This window comes from Ambystoma mexicanum, chromosome 1q (genome assembly GCF_040938575.1).
Source record: "Ambystoma mexicanum isolate Mex_15411 chromosome 1q, UKY_AmexF1_1, whole genome shotgun sequence".
Lineage (NCBI taxonomy): Eukaryota > Metazoa > Chordata > Amphibia > Caudata > Ambystomatidae > Ambystoma > Ambystoma mexicanum.
Genome location: NC_090922.1, coordinates 564,658,444 through 564,680,965, shown reverse-complemented (window position 1 = coordinate 564,680,965; position 22,522 = coordinate 564,658,444). Strand labels below are relative to the sequence as shown.

Sequence of the window (22,522 nt, the reverse complement as noted above, 5' to 3'; positions counted from 1 at the left end):
ATGTTGCTGGTGTTTCCTCGTCCGCCTGCAGGCGAGCGGTGTTAAACCCGCCAGGTCAGACCTGGCGGGACATCACCTCCCGCCTGCAGGAGTTGTGATCGCCCGGCATGGAAACAACGGTGGCGGCGGGTTTACCGCCACCGTTGTTTCCATACCGGGCGATTTGTAATGAGGCCCCAAGAGTGCCAAGTTTAATTCATTTAGAGCATTTAAAACCTGCAAAATGGACCAAATCATCGTGGTCTCCTGTCATGTGAGGCAAGGATGAAAATAGTGTTCGAAGTTGGAGTCGCAGACATGATAGTGAGTGCTCTCACTCCCGTGCATTCTCAAAGGCAAGGATACTTTACAAGGCCAAGTACAAAGACAATCTTCATGGCAGTAGGCATGGCTGATGAGAGATGCTGGGCTAACTGGGTGGAGAGTACTATCATGCCCCATCTCCTTGCACCTGGGTCTGGGCTTACATGCTGCTAAGTGAACTGAATATTCCAGTCATGGCCCAAGCGTGCCAAAGAATTATAGAAGTACATATAACAAAGGACCTTATAGTTTGAAGACCAATGAGAAACTATCTAATGTTTCTGAAGATTACATGTTTTAGAGGTAGGCATATGTTATCCACCTGATAGTGGACAGCCAATAACAATCCTAGCTACTATAGAAACTATACTTAGATGCTCCCCTTAGCCAATCCCGACTCTTCATAGGTTTTTCATTATTGCCACGTTGTATGACATCACCTCTAATTTATTTTTGGTATAAAGACTTTTTGTGTAAAGATCGCTGAGAGACTGAGCGTACATCCGTTGATGTTCATTGTAAACCTGTTTTAGATCATTGTTAATAAAACAGTACTTTGTCATCTTCCTGAGTTGGTTCTGTTATTTGGACTCAGAATTATTCTGTATGATCCCATCCATTACATATGCACGTTCCTAAAGGGCCCTGAGCTCACGCTCATTGGGTGAGCGGGTTTGTACTCAGTCGTGGCAGGACTGCGGCTTAGGGAGTCGCAGTCCTGGGCAGAAGGGAACTCATTTTCTGTGATTGCTTGGGCTTGTTGCCAGTGTGCACATCTTCAGGGCATGAGCTGGTAGTGCGATTGTGAAACGTCTTTGGGGGTATGTAATGTACGCACCTTTTACCTTTTTGGTTTAGTGTCTGGTATCCATGCCTGTTCTTCTGATTTTTGCAAGAGATGTTTTTTTGGAAGGACTTCATTCTGTAGTGTTATGTTTGTTGACGTCTCGAAAGTTTCTTGTTGATTACATCCAGTTTTTGTTGCTTTTAGTGGGGTGTTGTATGTTGTGTCTTCCTGTTTTGTGGTTAGAACAATACCATATGATTGCATTCTGTAGGGCCCACAGGTATGATTCGGTGTGTGATTATGAGGCATGTTGTATTGGCGCAAGTCTATTGTTCTATATTTTTGGTGATACTTTTGTTATGTTTGCGCTCTTTCTCATGAGTTTCTTTAGTATTGTAAATACTCTAATATTACCCTGATTTCTTTAAGGAGGGCACTTCTTTTATTTTACGTTGCTTTTCTTTTTGTGTAAGGCAGAGAGGTGTGAATGGAGTAAGTAAGAGACCATATATATGTTAGTGATGTGTACATACAAATTGTTCTGTGATAAGAGTGGGACGTTTTCACTCTTGTTCGACACCTTTTTCTCTCATTGTGCTGTTGTTATCCATTGTGCTTTTCCTTTGGTCGCCTCAAGGGGGGAGATGTGTAGTGGCTAGAGTGTTAGCAGCAATGCAATGCCTATGTCACTCTTGGAATGTTACAGTGCATCTTGTGAGTGAGGGTTCCAGTGGTGACAGTTACTGGGAGAAGCTGAGCTGTGAGCAGCCTGGGTGGTGGGCGCCTGTATCTACTGGCATATCTCCAGTATTCCTGTATCTCCATCTTTTATAAGGTTATGTCCTAGTCTGTACCTGAGGAGAATAAACTACCACAACTCACATCAGAACAGAGCAGCCTCTTCCTTGGAGCAGGCCCAAATTAATGGCTGCCTCCCTATTGGTATTATTGTTAGTCATACTAGGAAACCATAAGTGAAACAGTGGAGGCAGATGGTGGGCGACAGATGCTAATGGGCAACAACCTTCATGGGCTGAAAAAATAGGGATTACCCTAGTAGACAAGTTATTAGGTAATCACTTTAGTCGGGCGGGGGGGCTAAAGGAAGGCACCTGATGAGGGCAATATTTCAGACACTGGGAGAGACACACTTAGGAACAGGAGTCCCAATACTGCAAGGGTTAATCTCAGACCCTGGGATGGACCAGAATAAGAGAGAGATTTCTAAGCCTCCTGAGAGCTCTCTCGCAGACTCTGGCAAAAAGAAAACAGGCCCAAAGAAAGACCTATCAAGCCCGTGGAGAGTTGCCAGATGGCACAGGAGAGCAACCCATGGCTTGTGGGTGACAATATCACATCCTGATAAAAACCCAAATCATGGGTGAAGAAATACTTGCTGAGATTAGTATGTCTAATATTATTGCTACTGACCCAGGGGGATGAGAATAACTTTGCTAGGGAAGCAAATTAAACAACTGGGGAGCAATATTTCGTGGTAGATGAGGCCAAGAAGTGAGCTGGGTTTTATATCCCTTAGACTGTGAGACTGATATGCAAGCTCAGTGAGATATCTTGCGAGACTCAGAGTTGGATACAATAAGCACGCTGAGTGCTATATCATCATGACAGTATACCAAAGTGGGGAATTCTGGGGAAGATCAATATTTGCCCAATTAGGTTTTTGGAGCCACATCGAGTTACTCCATCATGACTCCATCGCCAAAGTCTACTTCTTAAGTTGCCGGGTGATCCACGTGCAATTTATAGGAATTAATTCCAACCTTTTCATGATGAAGCCACTACAAGTTTGGATGAATAATGTATTTCTTTCGTATGTGTTCTATTGGCTTTTCATCAGACTGAACTGTCTGAAAGATTATGCTTCAGAATGGCTGCCCTGCACAACTATCTCTTCAGTGATATTGGAGATACCAGCAGTGTTCATTAGTTACAGCAGGTTGCCTCAAATGGATTAACCAGCAGCAATGATGGTTTCCCCGCTAGTGGACTTCATTGACAGCACAGACAGCGGGAGCAAAGGTTGTAATCACAAGGCTATGTATTTCAGCAGTCGTCAAAACGTGGGTCTCATTCAGGTCATGGTAGGGCGTTAAAAAAGTGATGATTATTGGATTACACCCACCTTTACTGCACCACCAGATCACGAGTCTTCCAGCACCCTCAGTATTCCCATTCCATTGTGCCCAACATCCCTCAGCCTCATAAATAGATACCCAACAAAAATCATCTTCAGACTTGTCTCTCCCAATTCTTTGAAAGCTGCTGCTGTTACACTGTGCTGAATTGTAAGCAAGAGACATGGGCTATAAGGCTGTCACTAATAGACTTTTTCTATTTTTCAGTATTTTAATTCCACGTATTATCCGGAACCATCAGACGATGCCGCGCCCTGCACAACAGAGTCCATCAGTAGGTTCAACGCATTCTTCATTCCCATTGTCTTCTCCCTGGTCTTTGTTATGGGTCTACTTGGAAATGGATTCGTCCTGCTCATCCTCAGCATAAGGAAATGCCACTGGCACCTTGCGGATCACTACCTGCTCCACCTGGCCCTGGCTGACCTCCTGCTGTGCCTCACCCTGCCTTTCTGGATCACCCAGTTTGCTTACACCTGGGTCTTTGGACGCATCCCTTGCAAGCTTGTAGGAGCGCTGTTTACGATCAACATGTATAGCACCGTCTTCTTCCTGGCATGCATAAGTATGGATCGCTACCTTGCTATCATACATGCCGTCGATCTGTATCGGAAGCAGAGGCCCATTCACACGCACCTGACCTGTGCCTGTATCTGGTGCGTGTGTCTGGCCTTCTCCGGGGTGGATATCTATTTCAAGGAGGTGCAATTTTTCAAACAGGCAAAAGCGCACTTCTGCCATGATGCCTTCAGTGCGATAAATGCTGATAAATGGAGGATTGCGCTTCGCCTGACCAACATGAGCTTGGGGTTTGTTGTGCCCCTTTTGGTGATGATATTCTGCTATGGCAACATTTTCAGGTCCTTATACCGTTCTAACCTGTTTGCAAAGCACAAGCCCTTGAAGGTCATTGTGGTCCTGCTCCTGGTATTCGTCATCTGCTGGGCACCGTACAATGTGTTTCTTCTGGTTGATAGCCTCCAACGCCTGGGTTACATTCAACGCAACTGCTATTTAGAGAAAGTGCTGGACTTTGGGGCGACCATCACTGAAAGCCTGGGACTCGCTCATTGCTGTCTTAACCCGATCATATATGCATTTATTGGTGATAAATTTAGGAAGGAACTTGGGAAACTGTTCAGAAAGAGCAAGTCTCAGAGCCAAAGCCCAAATGTGACCGTCTCCAATGGTAATCAAAGCACCAGGGAGAAGTCTCTGTCATCCACTGCAGAGCAGCAATCCACCGCCTTTTACTCCACCTTAATGTGACAAAACTTGATAGTGACTGTGGATTGCGCGCACCTAGTGCTGGCTCCATCTCTGATGATATCTACCACTAAATGGCTGACAGTAACTGCTCCATACCAGACTGTAACCATCACAAGTTGGTACTTTCTGCTGCACCCTAATGTGACATGCACTGGTAGTGGCCATGGAAAACATCAGTCCTACAAAGTCAGACTACCTGCATCTTTGATTCTATCCACCACAAAATGGCTGTTAGCACCTGTACCATCACAGACTGAACCCATCACAAACGAATGCTTTCTACTGCACCTCAATGTGACATGACTCTTGGTTTACACCCCATCTCAGAGCTCTACGCAAAGAAAAACGAATTGCAGAATCCCACTGGAGAAGCAATCACTCCCTAGCTAACAAATCACGCGTACTTCTGGCCACCCTTAACTACAAGGAAGCTATATTCCCGGCAAAAAAAGACACATACAACAAACGCATCGAACAAGCCAAATCTAACACCAAAGAATTGTTTAAAATCCTAAAAGAACTTGAAACTCCTGTTACTCCACCTGACACCTGTACCAAAGATAGCACCTGGTGCTCCAAAATCCAAGAAGCTCTCCTAGGTAAGATTGCCACTCTCCAAATTAAAATCAACAACAAACAATCTAGCCTTCAATCCAACCCTCTACAGATCCCTATACCTACCATAAACCTCTCTATCACAGACTCTCTGACTCCTTTTAGCTTCTCTCCACTCTCCATTCTCGAAGTGGAAAAGATCATCACTAGCCTTAAACCGTCCAATTGTCAGGGTGACCTTTGTCCTGCACCTATTATTAAGGAAGCAGCTCACGACCTAGCACCATTCATCACTACGCTCATCAACTCCTCCTTTAGCTCTGGGATTGTACCGGACAATCTTAAGGATGCGTGGGTCATCCCGCTTCTGAAAAAACCTACCCTGGATCCCAGCATACCCACTAACTACAGACCAATTACCACTGTACCTTTTTTACTAAAAATCCTTGACCGCGCGGCCTACCTACAAATTCAGGAATACCTTGAATCAAATAAACTTCTGGGACTCAGGCAATCAGGGTTCCGGCCTCGCCATGGCACTGAGACCGCCCTTATCGATTTAAAAACGCAGATCGAAGAGCTCAAAGACAAAGGCAAACTGGCGTTATTACTTCTCCTGGACCTCTCTGCTGCTTTTGATCTTGTCAATCACAAAATTCTCTGCCATCACCTCAAATCAGCCGCACATTTCTCAGAAAATGCCTCTACTTGGATCAGATCCTTCCTGGATAATAGATCAATGCGCGTGTTTTCCCCACTTGCGGCCGCACCACCCGCTCCGGCCTCTTGTGGTGTGCCTCAAGGGTCTTGTGTCTCGCCCACGTTATATAACGTGTTTACCAAACCCCTTTTCGATATTCTGGACCATTTGGGCGTCACGTATACCAATTACGCCGACGACACACAGATACTAATCCCCATCACAGGAGACTACACAACTGACTCCCGCGCCATCAACGCCATCTACCAGGTCATCCAAGCGTGGATGGCCCAACACGGCCTCTGCCTAAATGATGAAAAGACAGAGCTCCTCATTCTTGGTTCACCACAAAAACTCACTAAACTTGACCCTGCTTTCAAGTCTCTCACCATTGATGGGAACACCATCCCTATTGCTAAGGACACGAAAACTCTAGGGATTTACATCGACTCAACCCTATCCTTGACTAGACAGTCCAACGCAGTCTCATCTGCAGCAGCGTATACTTGCAAGCTCATCACCGCCTGTCGCCCGTTCCTAACCACTGCCAACTGCGTAACCTTGGCCAGGACCCTCGTACTATCCAAGGTTGACTACTGTAATGCCCTCTATCTAGGTACTAATCTCCGCAACTTAAACAAGCTACAAATTGTCCAAAACAATGCGATCAGAGCGGCCCTTAACATTCCTAGGCGCCAGCATATATCTGACACCAGGCGCAACCTGCACTGGCTCTCTATCCCACATCGCATCTCCTTGAAGTCCCTGGCTCTCACACACAAATGCCTCCACAACCAAGCCCCTCGTTACCTGGCAAACAGATTCTCTGTCCACAATTCCACCAGACCTCGCAGAGCGGCCCAAGCCAACTGCCTTGTCATCCCGCGTTTTAATCTCCAAAGATCAGGTGGAACCAGCTTCCCCATCCTGGCAGCCAAACTTTGGAACTCACTCCCCAATGACCTTAGAGCAGAACCTTCCTTCCTGAAATTCAAACACCTTACCAAAGCTTGGCTATCCGCCCAAGACAGCTAACACCAGTTTACTGCCCTACTTGCACTTTGACCTACTCTGCATCCCTTATTAACTATCCTGTAAATCACTGCCTTATCGATATTCGCTTGAATGTATATTTTGTAAATTTTGTAAATCTTCCTGTAATACTCCTGTAATACTCTGTCACATGCCTTGTCATGCCTTCATCTTGTTGTAACTAAGTTAAGCGCCCGGTTGCCCCTGGGCCTGGTGCGCTATAGAAATAAATAAAATACTAAAATATTAAAATACTGGTAGTGATCATGGAAAACATCAGAGCTAAACAGCAAAACTCGCTGTGGCTCACCCGCACCTAATACTGGTACGATCCCTGATGGTATGCACCACAAAATGGCTGTCAATACCTTCTCCGTCTCAGAATGTACCCATCACAAACTAGTACGCTCTACTGCACCATAATGTGACATGACCTGGTAGTGACCATGATAAACAACACAAAACACCTATACAGCAAGACTGTCTGTTGCTAACCTCACCTAATGCCAGCTTCATCTCTGATGGTATTCACAACAAAATGGCAGTCAGTGCCTTCTCCATCCCTGACTGATCATAAACTACTACTTTCTATTGCATCTTAATGTGACGTAGGGTGGCCAACTTTCGGATATCCTCTTGAGGTGCACTTGCCCAAAAGGTGGCGATGACGTCACGGCTGCATTCACCTTGGTCCCGCCCCAATTGTTACTTAAACAATTGGTGAAAAGGGCTGGTAACGCTCTAACACCTGGCTTAATTGCAATGCTAATGGTTTGTCGTTTTTAAACTGTAAACATGACTATCACTACCCCACAAAAAAGCATTAGCATGGTAATAATGTCTGGTGTCAGAGCATTAACAGCACGTCTAAAAGAGCTACACCAGCAGCTCGATCGGCAGGCACAAAAAGGAGAGCTGGGTTATGACTGCAAAAGGAAAGGAGGCAAGGCTTTTTCTTTTTTTTTTTTTTAAATCAGTTTTTATTGGTTTTTCAAAACAACAAAAGAGCTTATGCATGTACTGTGGTTGGGTGCAGGCCCACAACAACTTCACAACATTAAGGCAACACAAGACTTAGGTGCTTTTCTCCACACTCCCCCTCCCTACCTTCCCCCACCCTTTCCTCAAGGCTCAAAGTTCGTTTAACACGATATACGTATAGTTGATCCTCCTGAGTCATTTACCAAGTGTTTTACGCAAGGGGTAATTTCGGGCCGGGTGGCGAGATCCGATATTCATCCGGACCCGTCCTCGGTGCTGGCAAACACCTCTATGATTTGCAGCCAGGCCATTTCTATCTGTGCACTTGAGCCATATATTGCCGCCGTCAGTCTCTCCATACAGTAGATGTCCTTGGCCACTGCCACCCATTCCCTTTTTGTGGGGAGGGCTCCTCTTTTCCAAGTTCTGGCGCGCGCCGCTCTAGCTGCCAGCAACAGAAAGTGTGCCAGGTCTGGTAATTTTTCCTAGCACTCATCCATTTGTTGTAAACCAAAAATCACCAAGATGGGGTTTAGTGGGTAATCCCCCTCCCCCGCCGCCCTGATCCAACTAAGCACCTCTGACCCATACGTTTGGACCTTTTGGCATGTCCACCACATATGCCAGTAGTCAGCCTTACTCCACATCTGTGCCAACACACTGGGACAACATTCGGGAACATCTTTGAGAGGGTGGTCGGGTCGTATTGCCACCCGTGGAGGAGTTTGACGGCATGGGTTTTATACTGGCAGAAGATCGACGTTTTGAAAGCCCTGGTGCAGAATCTCCCCCAGAGGTCATCCCCTATGGTGCAGCTCAGATCCTTTTCCCATCTCCTTCTGAAGCTCCCCGTCGTTCCCTCCCGGGGGGGCCAATAGAGCTTGATACAGGAGTGAGATGAGTCCCTTCATTTCTGTACGGGAATCTAAAATTTTCTCTACTGCAGTGAGCTTTCTTTGTATACATTCCTTCAGTTTTGGCTTCATTAGGATTCCCTTGAGTCTAAGGTATAGGAGAGGGGAGAGCCTACCAATTCCCAATGCCTCCTCAAGTTCCTGGATAGGTATGAATGAGTCCTCCCTCACCAGCTGACCGACCCTGCACAACCCAGCATCAAACCAGCGCTGGTAATGTTCATGGCCTGTGATTTCTTCTAGGACTGGGGTGGACCAGATGTGACTTAGGGGGGAGGGCCATGTAGTCACATTCTCCCTGTTTCCCTTCCCTGCTAAAGCTTTCCACATCGTTCCCAGGATTGGGTGGTCCCTGATCCTCCTCTGGAGTTTTTTTAGCGGGACCCATAACCATTCACCTACAGTGACGGGGCTTAGGAAGGAGTTCTCAATGTAGACCCATTGTTTATTGGGGTCCTCTCTAAGGTGAGGGGCTAAAACTCTAAATTGGGTCGCTCTGTGGTAGGCCTCGAGATCTGGGAGGGTGACACCCCCTCTTTCTTTGGGGAGGGTAAGGGTCTCATACCCTATTCTGAGTTTCCGGCCTTGCCATATAAATTTCAGTATGCGCCTCCTGGCTTCTCTTAGATGTAGTGTGGGGGCCTCCAGGGGAAGCATCTGGAAGAGGTACAGCACTCTGGGGAGCAGGTTCGTCTTTATCGTGTTTATTCTACCCATCCAAGAGATTTGCCCCTTCCCCCATCCCTCCATCTCCCTGTATAGTTTTTCAAACAGAGGGGGGTAGTTTGCCTGGCTCAGGTCCTCATTCGGTCGAACAATATTAATTCCCAAGTATTTTATCCCATTAACACAAACTTGGAGGCCTAGAGGGGGCAATTCGGATAAGCATCTGTCTGCATCTGATGCGAATGGGAAGATCATCGACTTGCCGACGTTGACCTTGAAGCCGGAGAAGTGGCCGAACCGCTCAATTACCTGCATAGCGGCCGGAATTGACCATGTAGGTTCCCAAAGGTGGAGCAGGATGTCACCTGCATAAAGACCCAGTTTCAATGTGCGGTCTCCCACCTCTATGCCCCGCACCATAGGAGCACCTCTGAGGTACTCCGCGAGTATTTCCATGGTCATGCGAAGAGGAGGGGGGAAAGGAGACAGCCCTGCCTCGTCCCTCTCTGGAGGCTGAAAGCACGTGACAGGCATCCATTGACGGTTACTCTGGCTGCCGGGCACTCATATAGCGCTTTGATGGCCTGCCTGATCCTGATTCCAAACCCCAGCTTCACGAGTACCCCATGTAGAAACCCCCAGTCGACCCGGTCGAATGCTTTTTCGGCATCGATGGACACCAAGACCGGGTTATTTCCCTGTGGGGCTGCAATCCTCATGAGATGCAGGGTTTTACGAAGCATGTCAGCCCCTTGTCTTAGGTTCGGCATATGGCCATCGAACCTCGTCGCGATGATCCTCGTGAACAGTTTGGCATCCACGTTGAGGAAGGAGATAGGTCTGTAGGAGCGGCAGTCAGCTGGGTCTTTTCCCTCCTTTGGGATTACTGTGATCAGCGCTTTGCCAAATGACGGGGGCGCCCTTCCCGTCTGCATTATGTGTGAGAACAGGCCGGCCAAGAACCCCACCAACCGTCCCGAGAAGGCCTTATAGAATCCCGCTGTGTACCCGTCTTCCCCGGGGGCCCTACCCAGCTTCAGTCCCGATATTGCTTTCAGCACCTCCTCCTCTGAAATCGGGGCGTCCAGGGCCTCGGACTCAGGTATTCCAAGCAAAGGGAGGGCGTCCTCATCTAAATACTTCTCTTGTGCTTCTATATCCACCTACCCCTCCCACCCATAGAGACTCTCATAGTAGCTAGCAAATTTCTCTGCTATCCCTTCCGGGTCCGATCTCTCCCCCTCTGCTACGTTCCCGACTCGTGACACCCACCTGTCGGCTCTTGGGCCCGGAGCTTGGCCGCGAGCATGGCATCGGCCTTGTCGCCTTTTTCATAATACCTCTGGCGTAGGTGTTGGAGTCCCGCCACAATTTTGCCCAGCTCTATTTCCTTGAGTTCCTGTCTTTTCTCTCTGGCCAGGCCCAGATCCAGCTCTTTTTCTCCTTCTCCCTTCCCCACAGACCTTTCCAGAGAGAGTATCTCTGACCTCAGCCTGTGGGACAGGAGGGTCCTCTCTCTCTTTTTAGAGGCTCCTTCACTTATCAACCTCCCCCTCCTGGTTGCTTTAGCCGCCTCCCAGACAATCTCAGGGGCCACCTCTCCTGTATTGTTGAGTTCAAAGAATTCTTCGATTGCAGTAGACATTTCTTCCCTAAACACTGCGTCCCTTAGAAGGAAGTCATTGCATTTCCACAGGGATCCCCTGGTGTTTAAGCCTGAAATACTGACGTCCATCCAGACCATGTCGTGGTCCGACTAGCTGACAGGGCGGATCTCACATGCCTCTATTCTGCTCTTGTACTGGTGTTCTGTGAACAGGTAGTCTATTCTTGTTCTAGTTTCATGGGCTGCTGAGTAGAACGTATATCCCCTAACTTTCGGATGGCGGTCCCTCCATATGTCTACCAGCCCCTGTTCCCACTTCAGATCCCGGACGCCACTTTCCGGATTCCCTCCTGCCCCTTCTTGCTGGGTGCGCCCCCCACTATGATCTAGGTCCCGGTCCGCCCACATGTTGAGGTCCCCACCCAGGATTAGGAGACTTCCGCTCTGTGCCGCACTTCTCCCATGACCTCTTGAATGAATTCCCACTGACCTACATTGGGGAAGTAGATGGCCACTAGGGTGATTTTAGAGCTATGCAGGTTACCGGACACCACCAGGGCTCTCCCGTCCTCTCTCCCCAACTGGTTACCTCTGTGAGTTTTTGGTGCTTGTGGAGCAATATTCCGACCCCACCCTTCTTTGTGGGTCCGGAGGCCCAAAATGCCTGGCCCACGTGCGCACCAGGGACGTCCCTTTCTTCACCTCTCACGATTCTGGTCTCCTGTATAAAGAGGACGTCTATCCCTGTGTTCTTTATTTCTCGCCCCAAAAGGGAGCGCTTTGTTGGGGAATTAAGCCCCTTAACGTTGAGTGAGCCTATTTTGATAGTCTCGACCCAGCCCTTTCTCTCAGTGTCTACCATTACTTTTACACATTGTGTTCGCTAGGTTCCCGGTCCGGAGGGAACTGCCCTGGCCCCCTTTGGGACTGGAACTAGATTGAGCCTGAGGTCCTCTAGTCCCCCCTCCCTGTCCTCCCTCCTCCCCCCTCCCTCTCCTTTTTGAGACGCCTGCCAATGGGCAAGCCACCAGGGTGAAAGCATGTTCGTGCACCGAAGTTCTAATAGTCCAACCTCATGCCCCCAACCGGGGATATCCAGCAGCAATTCCTGCACTCTCCGCCAGACCCTATTCCATTCTTTATTTTCTTCCTGTTTCGGACGGCGGGGTATTAGGCTTTTTAAATTTTCTCCTGCCCTTTGTTTTCTTCTTTGTCGACCAGGGGCCCTCCGGCTCTCTCCTCGGTTCTGCCCTTTCTTGAGTTCCTGCTCCTTCTCCTTCCTCGTGAGTATCTCCCTTGAGCACCTGTTGCACCTGTGTGGCTTCCTTCCCGCTGATGACCCTGTAGTCCACTCCCGCCCGTTCGAAGGATAAGGCGAACGGGTAAGACCATCTGTATTTTATGTCCTGGCTCGTGAGCCACTTAGTGAGCGGGCGGCATTCCCTTCTGCGTGTGAGTGTGAGCACGGATAAATCTTGATAAATCCTAATCGTGTCCCCTTCAAAGATGAAGCTCCCCAGCCTTTTTGCCTTTTCCAGGACCTCCATTTTCTCCCTGTAGCAGAGGAACCGCACCACGATGGACCTCGGGACCCCCCCACCCCTCCTCCACCCTGGTGTGCTCTCTCCAGTTGGACCTCCTTGCCCCCCTCCAGCGCAAAGAGTTGGTTGATCAAGCCCTGGACTTTTCTCCCCACGTCAGCTGCTGTCTCCCCTCTCTCCTGTGCCACACCCATGATGCGCAAGTTATTTCGGCGTTCTCTATTTTCTAAATCGTCCATCTTGAGAACCATGTCCTCCTCTCTTATCTCCAAGTCCGTTAGCCTTGCCTCATATTTCATGTCTAGAAGGTCGGTTTGGAGATGGTTGTTTTCCATCTCCTCCATTTTGTCCTCCAGAGTGTCCACTCTCCCCTTAAGGTATAGGATGGAGGCCTGTATGTCCGTACGAATCGCCTGGATTTCTTGGAGGATGTCCCTAAGGTCGTCCTTGGTGAGCGCAGCTGAGGGCGGCTCTCCTACCATGGGCATGATGGCTCCAGAGGCCTTGGGCCGTGCCGGGGAGTGCCTGCGGAAGCGCTGTAACGAGATGATCCCTCCGAAGGGTGGAGTTCTCTCCATGGTCTGTGCAGAGTGGGGCACCTAGAGGTGGTTCCTCTGTGTAGGTTCACCATGGGGTGTCCAGAGTGTTCGGGTCGGGGCCTACTTCTTTATGGGTGAACAGTGTTTCAATGTAAAGGGCTTGGCAGTGTTCCCCCTGGGATATGGGAGTTCCTGGACCCGAGCCTGGGCCCTCTCCCCCGGACGGGCCCCCTCTATCCCGGGGGAGGTTCACAGGATGTGGGGTGGTCAAGGCGTCTGCAGTATCCTGAGCGGCCCTTGGGCTTATCAGTTTGGGGGCCCTTGTTTCCCACTCTTCTCCCGCCTCCTCCTCACCTTATTATCTGTCTCGTCGCTCCTTCTGGCACCCCCGCGTGGGCATTGCCACCCCGGTAATCCCCCTGAGTCCAGGAAGGCCGGTGTCGCAACAACGTGGGGCCCGGTAGGCCTGCGAGCTCAAAGTTTGGGCCAGGAGGACCTAGATTCTACTGCGGGATTGTTGCTGTGAAACTGATGGCCCGATGAGGGGCTCGGGTGGCTCCCCCTTAGTCCGTGGGCCCCCGGGGTCCTTCAATTCCTTGTGGGGTGCTTGTGAGACGGGGCAGCCGTCACCCCTGGCCCTCGTTCCAGAAGGTGCACCTCACACGTGGCGGGGTGGGGGAGGGGGAGTGAGTATCACCCGCGGGCTCCCCCGGCTCCGTGAGTCGGGCTGGCCTCACCGTCTGCGGTTCGTGCCCAGCCCCGCAGCCGGCGCTTGTCTCACCTCCCCCCTGGGGCCGTAGATCGGGCCCAAAAGGTCCTTTCCTCCTGTGTGTATGCACAGGAGCCCTTGCCACCGGCTCCTGGGAACGCGCGGCCCCCCTGGGCCCATGCCCCGGGAGGCGCTCTGTTGGTGGCGGTGGTGGGGGGGGGGTGTGACCCCCAGGTTCTCCCGCATCCTCGGTGGTCCAACCGACCTTGCTGTCCCCAACACTCGCCGAGCTCCTCAGCCCGCCCCTGCCTCGACTCCTCCGCCGGGGCCGAGGTGCTGGGCCCAGAAAGTTCTCACTTCGGTGGGATTCAGGCAGTGCTGGTCCGTGCTCCTGTGGCTTGCGTCCTCCCTCGGAACGAGCCCACACCTCGTGGAAGCTCGCAGTGGCCCCCAAACGTGCTCCTTCTGTGGGGTCCAATGTGCTGGCTGGCGGATGCTCCTCGGTTGGGCTCTGTACCCCCGGCCGGGGTCTGAAAGGGCTCAGTAGGCCCTGCGGTGCAGAGGGAGCGCGAGCCTCACACGTCCAGCATGCTCCGCGCCCCCTGGTGGTCTCCGGAGGCAAGGCTTTTACCCGTCCAGCAGTGGACAGAGTTTTCCAAAACAGGACAGTCCCGCAAAATACGGAACAGATGGTTGGCCTAATGCAAATCTTTTGCAAAGACAGAATACATGGGAGAGGGGGTGGGGTTGCTATTATAGCTAAGGATTATCTAACCATCAGAGATACCAACACCCACAACTTACAATCTGGGGAAATACTAACTGTGAAACTTACTCTCTCACTCACAGCCACAGCAACCATCCACCTGATCTATCAGCCCCCGGGCTCTCTACTCTCCTTTAAAGACAACATCTCACTTATCCTCTCCGCAACTTTCAAACTCACCACTAAAACCATACTCCCTGCGGACCTAAATGTAGGCTTCAACAGCATCACCAATGCTAACGCCCTCTCCCTGGACAACATCCTGGATGCCGCTGGATTCACACAACACATCACAACTCCTACCCCCAATAAAGGCCGAATCCTAGATAGACTTGCTGACCTGAACTGTGGCATCATAATTCTATCCAATGTATCCTGCCCTCGGTCAGGCCACACTATTGTCACCTTCCAGCTGCTCAGACCCCAGGCACACCACATCAAGCCCTCCCTGCTCCCTGCCATACCAACAAGAAATTACAGAAACATTACCCAGGCAAGTATTTTGCCATTTCTGAAACCTCTCATAGTGCAAGCTATACTCATCAGTGACCCTACCATCCTGGTTGACAAATACAACGAAACCTTGGCTATTGCCATTGACACGGTAGCCCCGCTGGTCAATAGAAAAGCCAAACCCATCGCTCACATCAACACATGGTTCACCCCAGACCTAAAAATACTTTGCACCCTAAAACGCAGAGCAGATACCTCCTGGAGAAATACCCATAAGCAGCTAAACAAACCCCCATTTACTGCCACAACAAAAGCCTGCAAACATGCCATCCTCCAAATAAAAAGCACCACATACAACGCCGGAATTGCCAAAGCCAACTCTAGCACCAGGGAGATCCTAATATTGCAGGAACTAGAATCCCCAGCCCCACCCAGCACCAACTGTACCAAAGATACCACCTAGTGAGCAAAATATCCATGCTTCAAGGAAAAATCCAGCAAAAGAAAAATAAATTACCCACCACCAATGACCTCCCTGACCTGAAACCCCAAAATAATAATAATAATAAATAATAATAATAATAATAATAATAATAATAAAAATTGTAATAATTTAGCATTTATATAGCGCTACGAACCCTCAGGCATCTGAGCGCTGCTTATTATTACCCACGGTGTGTGGTGCTCATTTATCAACCTTGGAAGTATGAAAGGCTGAGTTTGGCCCTGCCGGGATTCAAACCTGCATGAGCAGGATCTGTACAGATGTCAAAGCGAGCGCTCTACTCGCTGTGCTATCGGACCACCTCAATGTCCCTCTATTTGAGTTCAAACCTGTGTAAGAAAGTGATGTCATATCAATCATAAAGGGTCTCAAGCCCTCAAGATGTCAAGGAGACATCTGCCCCACCCCAGTCATCAAAGACTGCGCTGAAGCTCTAGTGCCATTAATTTATTCCTTCATCAATGTCTCATTCGCCTCAGGCATTTGCCAGCTAACCTAAAAGAGGCCTGGATTCTACTGCTCTTAAAAAAGCCCACACTAAACCCTGACATCCCTACCAAATACTGCCCCATCACAACTGTACAATTCCTTCTGAAAATATTGGACAGAGCAGCCTATTTACAGATCCAACAACACTTGGAATCCAACAACCTCCCAGGCTTGCGTCAATCAGGCTTTTGACGAGGCTACGGGACAGAAACAGCCTTACTTGACTTTAAAAAATCAGCTTGATGAATCGAAAGACGCTGGCAAACAAGCCCGCCCACTGCTTGATCTTTCAGCCGGCTTTGACATGGTGGCTCACCAAATACTATGCCAGCACCTCCATTCCTCAGCCTACTACTCTCCTGAGGCTACTACTTGGATCTCTTCCTTCTTATCAAATAGAACAATGAGAGTATTTTCTGCTTCTGCCTCAGCATCCGCTACCACTGTCACTTGTGGTGTCCCCCAAGGTTCGTGCATGTCACCCACATTGTACAATATATTCACTAAGCCGCTATTCGATCTACTTGACTCCCAGGGAATTTCCTACACAAACTACACCGACGATACACAGCTACTCCTACCCATCACCGGCGACTACCCCACGAAATCGGATTCATTGAGATGAGTTTACCAAACTATCCAAGCATGGATGGCGACTCATATACTCTGTCGCAACGACGACAAAACTGATTTGCTCTTAGTCGGTTCACTACCCCTCCTAAACAAACCTGGCATACAAATCTTTCAACATCAGCGGCATCTCTAACCAGGCAGCCAGCAGCATCAAAACCCTTTGGGTATATCTGGATTCTACCCTATCACTATCCAGGCAAGTCAATGCCATTGCCTCATCAGCAGCCTACACTACAAAACCTATCTATGCTTGTAGACCGTTCCTCTCTTCAGAAAGCTGCCTCACTATTGCAAGGGCACTGATAGGATCCAGACTGGACTGCTGCAATGCCCTATTCGCAGGCACCTCTGCCGGAAAACTCAACAAGCTTGGAATCGTACAGAACAATGTTCTAAGACTGCTCTGAAAATTGCAAAAAAAGAAGATATCTCGCCAGCCAGAAGAAAGGCTCAGTGGCTACCAATCAAAGAGCACATCCGCTTTAATATTCTGGCCATAACACACAAATGTATCTCAAACTCTGCCACAAGATAGCTTGCGTCAAAATTCATCAAAACCTCTGACAACAGACTTACCCGTTCCTCCCACACGAATCACCTCAAAACCCCAAGATTCCGACTCCAAAGAGCTTGGGGGGGCCAGCTTCCCGGTTATCACCGCCAAGAACTGGAACGCCCTCCCACACTCGTACTGGGCATTCCGCATGTAGCTCAAAACTCTGCTCTTCTCCCAAGAGTCTTAGGGGTGATCGATGCATCCCTCTACTCCAAACACGCTTCCTGTGCATACCCCACAAGACTGTATCCTGTAACAATTAAGCTGTGGTAATGACTGTTAATAGTTCAAGTTGAGTTATTGATTGTATCTAGCACCTTGATGACCCAGGGCTTAGTGCCCTTTACAAATGCTAAAATAAATAAAATATATAAATAAATAATGCAGTGCTTAATTTGTGGGGGTGTTTGACAGGGCTCAGCCCAGGCACTTATTTTTGAGTCACGGCACTTATTGTCTCCGACTCACTTTAATTATGAAGTGGTGATAGTCAGTGCATCCATCAACCACAAGGAGCAGGTGTGAGCTGTAGTGCAACCCCAAATATGTCGACAGTGTGGGGAACAGCTATGGGTGGTGGCAGCAGTGGCGGGGAACTGCCCACCAGCAGTGTCGCAGGAGTGCTAGAAAATGTTTGGGCCGTGTCCAATTTTTTTTCTTCATGTTAAGCACTGCCCTAATGTGATGTGACCTTGTAGTGAACACACAACACATCAGACAGACAAAACACTGCTCTATGGGGGGTATAGACTTTTGGCTTTCCCAGTGGGGGCTGGAGGAGGCCGGCAGTAAAGAAAATAAAAGTCCCATTGTAACGTATGGGGACTTTCACGCAATTGGCCTTTCCTCAGGGATGCGGGGCGAGGCCCTGGAGCACCCACGTACTCAGCGTCCCTGCTCTCTGTTGCTTACTAGCACCAAGTGTCTGCTCCATCAACAAGGGCATGGCTGCCTCCAAACCGGGTCCTGGGTCCGGGTCCCGCAAAAGGGGACTTACTGGGCCATTCTGAGCTTGGAGGGCCCAGTAAATCCCTTTCGCAGGACCCAGACCCGGTACATCCCCATTCCCATTTGAGCCCCCATAGGGCTCAATGGGAATGCGGAGGATGCTAACAACAGGCCCATTAATGACGGGCCCGTTGTTAGCATCCTGGCCTGCTAGCGGGTCCGCTTTTCACGTCTGGTCTGACCAGGTGTGAAAAGCAGGACACGCTGCAGACCTTGTAATCTGGTGGCCCGGAATGAACGGTGCGGCACCGGCACCGTTCATTCTGCGGCCGCCAGCCTCGTAATGAGGCCCAGACTGTCTGTCAGTCTCTGCTCCATAACATATGTATCACAGGCCAACCATCAGTGCCTGCTGCATCTCTGATAAAATGTCACTAATCACAGACGCCGCGTCGCCGCCCTGCGTGATCCCCATGGCAGTCATTTTCTAAACTACTGGGGTGGTAAAATGAATTTAAAAACGCCTGTAAAACGTTGGCGCTTATTTTCATCCCTGGACACTCTGGGAGATTTTGCAATTTTTGCAACTTTACGTAGGGCACGGAACAAACGTCACGTCCCTGCCGTCCCGATATGCTCTACCTGACAAAATGTAATAATTAATTCTAATATCTGATTTTCATGCTGGGGTTAACGCAGAGGATTCCAGTAAAATGAAAAATGCAGTAGCTTTAAGCAGACGCTGAAAGCTAGTGGATTCCATAGGAGTCTCTGTTGAATGCCACCTGCTATGCTTTCATAGAGGGAGACATTTACGCTTGTTTAAACTACAATGGGCAAACAATGCATGTAAATCCAGGTCTGAATCCATTTTAGGCACTATTTATTTATGTATAGAATTGTTTTATTTGTATAGCGCACTACAGCCTGTGGGCATCGCAGCGCTGTTACATATGTAGTTAGGTTGCTTTGCTACAAAGGTAAGACATAACATCGACGATTTATATAGTTCGTTGGGTTACAGTGAACATGAGTAAGGAAAAGCAGTGGTGAAACATAAAGGATGTCTGTAGGTCGTTCGGTTACAGAGCGTGAATACACATGGGAAAAGAGATAGACGGGTGTGTGAGGTTATTCAAACAGCTGTGTTTTTAGGGCTTTGCGGAAAGCAAGGTGTGAGGGTTCAATTCTGATGGTGAATGGCAATGAGTTCCCTTGCCTGGCAGCAATGAACGGGAAGATGGCACCACCTGCTTTGGCGCGTTTGACTATGGGGATAGTGAGTTGGTGGGAGTATGGTGTTCTGGTGGGTCTGGAGATGCCCGCTCTGACTACTTTCGAGAAGAGGTAGGGGGGCACGTGAGTGATGCACTTATGGGTGATAGCGAGGGTTTTGAATAAGATTCATTCTTTGACGGGGAGCCAGTGAGCTGCATGTCTTCCTCCAGAGATGTGTTCTCTTTTGGGAATGTTGAGAGCAGCTCAGAGAGTGTTATTTTGAATTACGTGGAGTTTCTTTAGATTTTTTGCTGAAGTGCCAGCGAAAAGGACATTACAATAGACCAGTCTTGAGCCTATTGTTGCTCTGGCAATGGAGAGGCAGTTCTCTGTAGATAGGAATGGTTTGGCTGCATTAATCAGCATAGTGGAATAGGCAGCTGTGGAGGCAATAGAGTTGACTTGGCATGACATAGAAAGAGCGGCATCCGGGTAGACGCCTAGGGTCTTGACGGAGGATGAGACAGGGATCTGTATGTTGCCAATTGTGAAAGTGGTGAACCCGTAGGCCCTTTAAACGAGGTAACAATTTATCAGATGGATGGGGATGCAGAATTCACTCTGACACCAATAATTAGACCTGAAACCGTAGGCCGTTTAAGCGAGGTAACGATTTATTGGATGGATGGGGATGCAGAATTTACTCTGACACCAATAATAAGAAGGACTCAGGAAGTTGGCAAAACTTTAGCTGTTTTATTTGCAATCGTCTAAAACAGGGAGTACAGCAGACATCATCGGACGTCGCACACGCATTCTCAATGTTTCACAAGAAAATACATATTTATAGCTAAAATTCATCATCAGTGACATCATACTACATGGCAAAATAAGAAAACCTACTTGGACTAGTGATAGGCTTAAGGGAAACATCTAAGTATACTTTCTTTGGGGGATAGGGTTGTGACTGGATCTCTAACATCAGGTGGACAACTTATCCCCACCCCTAGTGCAAGTCATCTTCGCTGTCATAGAATACACAACATTTCATTGGCTCTCAAACTATAGGGCTCTTGGCTACGTGGCCCTCTACAATGGTTGGCATACTTGTACCCTTCTGGAATATTCCACTTGCTAGCAGCACACAAGCTTGTACCCCAGGTGATTGTGGGTTGCCGTGACCATGCCTTCCCATCCAATTAACTCATCATCCATCATCACTTCTGCTGTCTGCCATTCAAATTGTCTTTGAACTCGGCCTTGATATAATATGATATGATATTTTATTCATATCGCGCTCATACACAAGTGTTTCAGAGCCTTTCAAGTTTCACTGTGCCTGAGAATAAAAGGGAGTGTAAGCACAGCCTTATCTTCAGTCTCAATGTGGTCTGCCCAATACTCTATTTTCATCTGGACCATGTGACAGGAGACAATGTTTGAGCTCCCTTTTCACCTTTAATACTATTAAATGAATAAAACCTGGCACTCATAGTGTTTTCCATTGCACCTCAAACAGGAGCTTTCCTTGCTTCTCATGTTCATTTTATCTTCTCAAATAGATAACCAGTTTCTTGGCTGCCTCTACCCTTGACACTGGACCAGACAAGCCTTCTCGATTCTACCTTCATCGGCAGCCGTCTTTCTTTGCTGCGCCACCCTTTCAGCCCTTTCTGCTCATGGGGTCCTAGTTTGCTTAAAACACGACGTGGAACATCCAGATTCTATGTACATATATATTGGCAGCACCGCCTGCAGTCTATTCACTATCTAAAGCCAGCCTTATGATTTCTTAGTCTACTTGTGTTACAGCATCTGCACAGTTATGAAATTATTTGCATTTTTTTTAGTGCTTTTCTTACATGCAATCTTCATTCCGCACATGAAATGTTATTCGACTCTTTACTTCATCATCAGAATCTATAAGGTCTATATACTTTCTTCTTCAGCATCTCTTCGTGGTGTGCCATCTCTGCTTCATGTGACGTCACCAGACTCTTGCCTTTGTCACTTCACGCTTCTTCAAGAACCTCTTTTAAGAGGCTGTCATTTGTCTGTGGGTATGTTACGTAGGGCTTTCTTAATGGATACTTTGTACACTCCTCGACACTCCCCCCTCTGTTTGATTAATCGACCACTCTCCCATCAGTCGTCACATATAGACATCCTGATCTGAAATAGTGCTTCTCTGGAGTACATATCTTCATTACTCCTTTTAAAGATCCTGCTGATTTGACATGTTCATCAACCCTCCAGGTCATGTGGCTACATTGTCCATTCAGACTGCAGTAGATCCATCATCCCACATACTTCTTGTGGTGTCTCAGATACAGGAACTATGTTCCCTCAGGTGCTAGAATGCTGGTCTTTATGTAGTCTCTGATTTCTTCATCTGTCAACTCTTTGGGTCCAAACCCAGACTCAACGTCAATCATAATCTTCATTGCTACTGTTTTCTTTGCTGTCTTTTTGCATTCTGTGATTATTATTCTGATCACACAGAATCCAAACATGATCATCACCAATAGAGCTCTGAGAAACTTGAAAATATTAGCCATCCATTTTGAAACCCATGAGAATATCGATGCAAACCAGCTGTCATCTGCAATATCTTCTACTTCATCTTCCATCTTGATGTGCAAGTTCGTCAACATTGTTATGGCCTCTGTCAAGTTTCCATTTTTGTCGTTGTGCGAAGGTATGAATGTGCAACATGATTCTTCGATTTTGGCACAAACACCTCCATCCATAGCTGTAATCATGTCCAGGACATATCTATTCTGGAGAGTCACCAATCTTATGGCTCTCAGTTCTTCCTTGATCGCGTTGAATCCCTTTATGCTAGTGTTGATCGTCTGCAGAAGCTCCCATCTGGTAATTTGTAACCATTTAGCATTCGCCATCATCTGGATTCCTGGCATGAAGATTGTCACGAATACTGCCGAAGTCTGACTGAACAACCTGTGTTCATATGGAATAGCATCAAAAGCTTTGATAGATTTAGCTGAAAAATAGTTTTCTCTTTTTGTTCGATTGAGAAATTCAACTGATCTCCTCTTTCTTAGGTGAGCATCTGCTTTTGGGAACTCCCTAATGTTCAAGTCACTCTTTGGAATCACCAACGCTGGAACAAGGACAATCACTATAGAACATAGACCTCCTCAGTCCTTGGGCAACTTCATATATGCTCTGGATC

The 22,522-nt window shown here is 48.3% G+C and overlaps 1 protein-coding gene across 1 annotated transcript in view; it reads left to right on the top strand.

The window, feature by feature from the left end:
* The window catches only part of LOC138531998 (C-X-C chemokine receptor type 3-2-like), a 68,732-nt gene extending 51,190 nt beyond the window's left edge, over positions 1–17,542 (top strand). The window contains exon 2 of the mRNA XM_069641029.1: positions 3,454–17,542. Coding sequence (XP_069497130.1) covers positions 3,454–4,515 — 1,062 coding nt within the window. The 3' untranslated portion in view covers positions 4,516–17,542. The remainder of the gene's footprint in view (positions 1–3,453) is intronic.
* Positions 17,543–22,522: the final 4,980 nt, after the last annotated feature.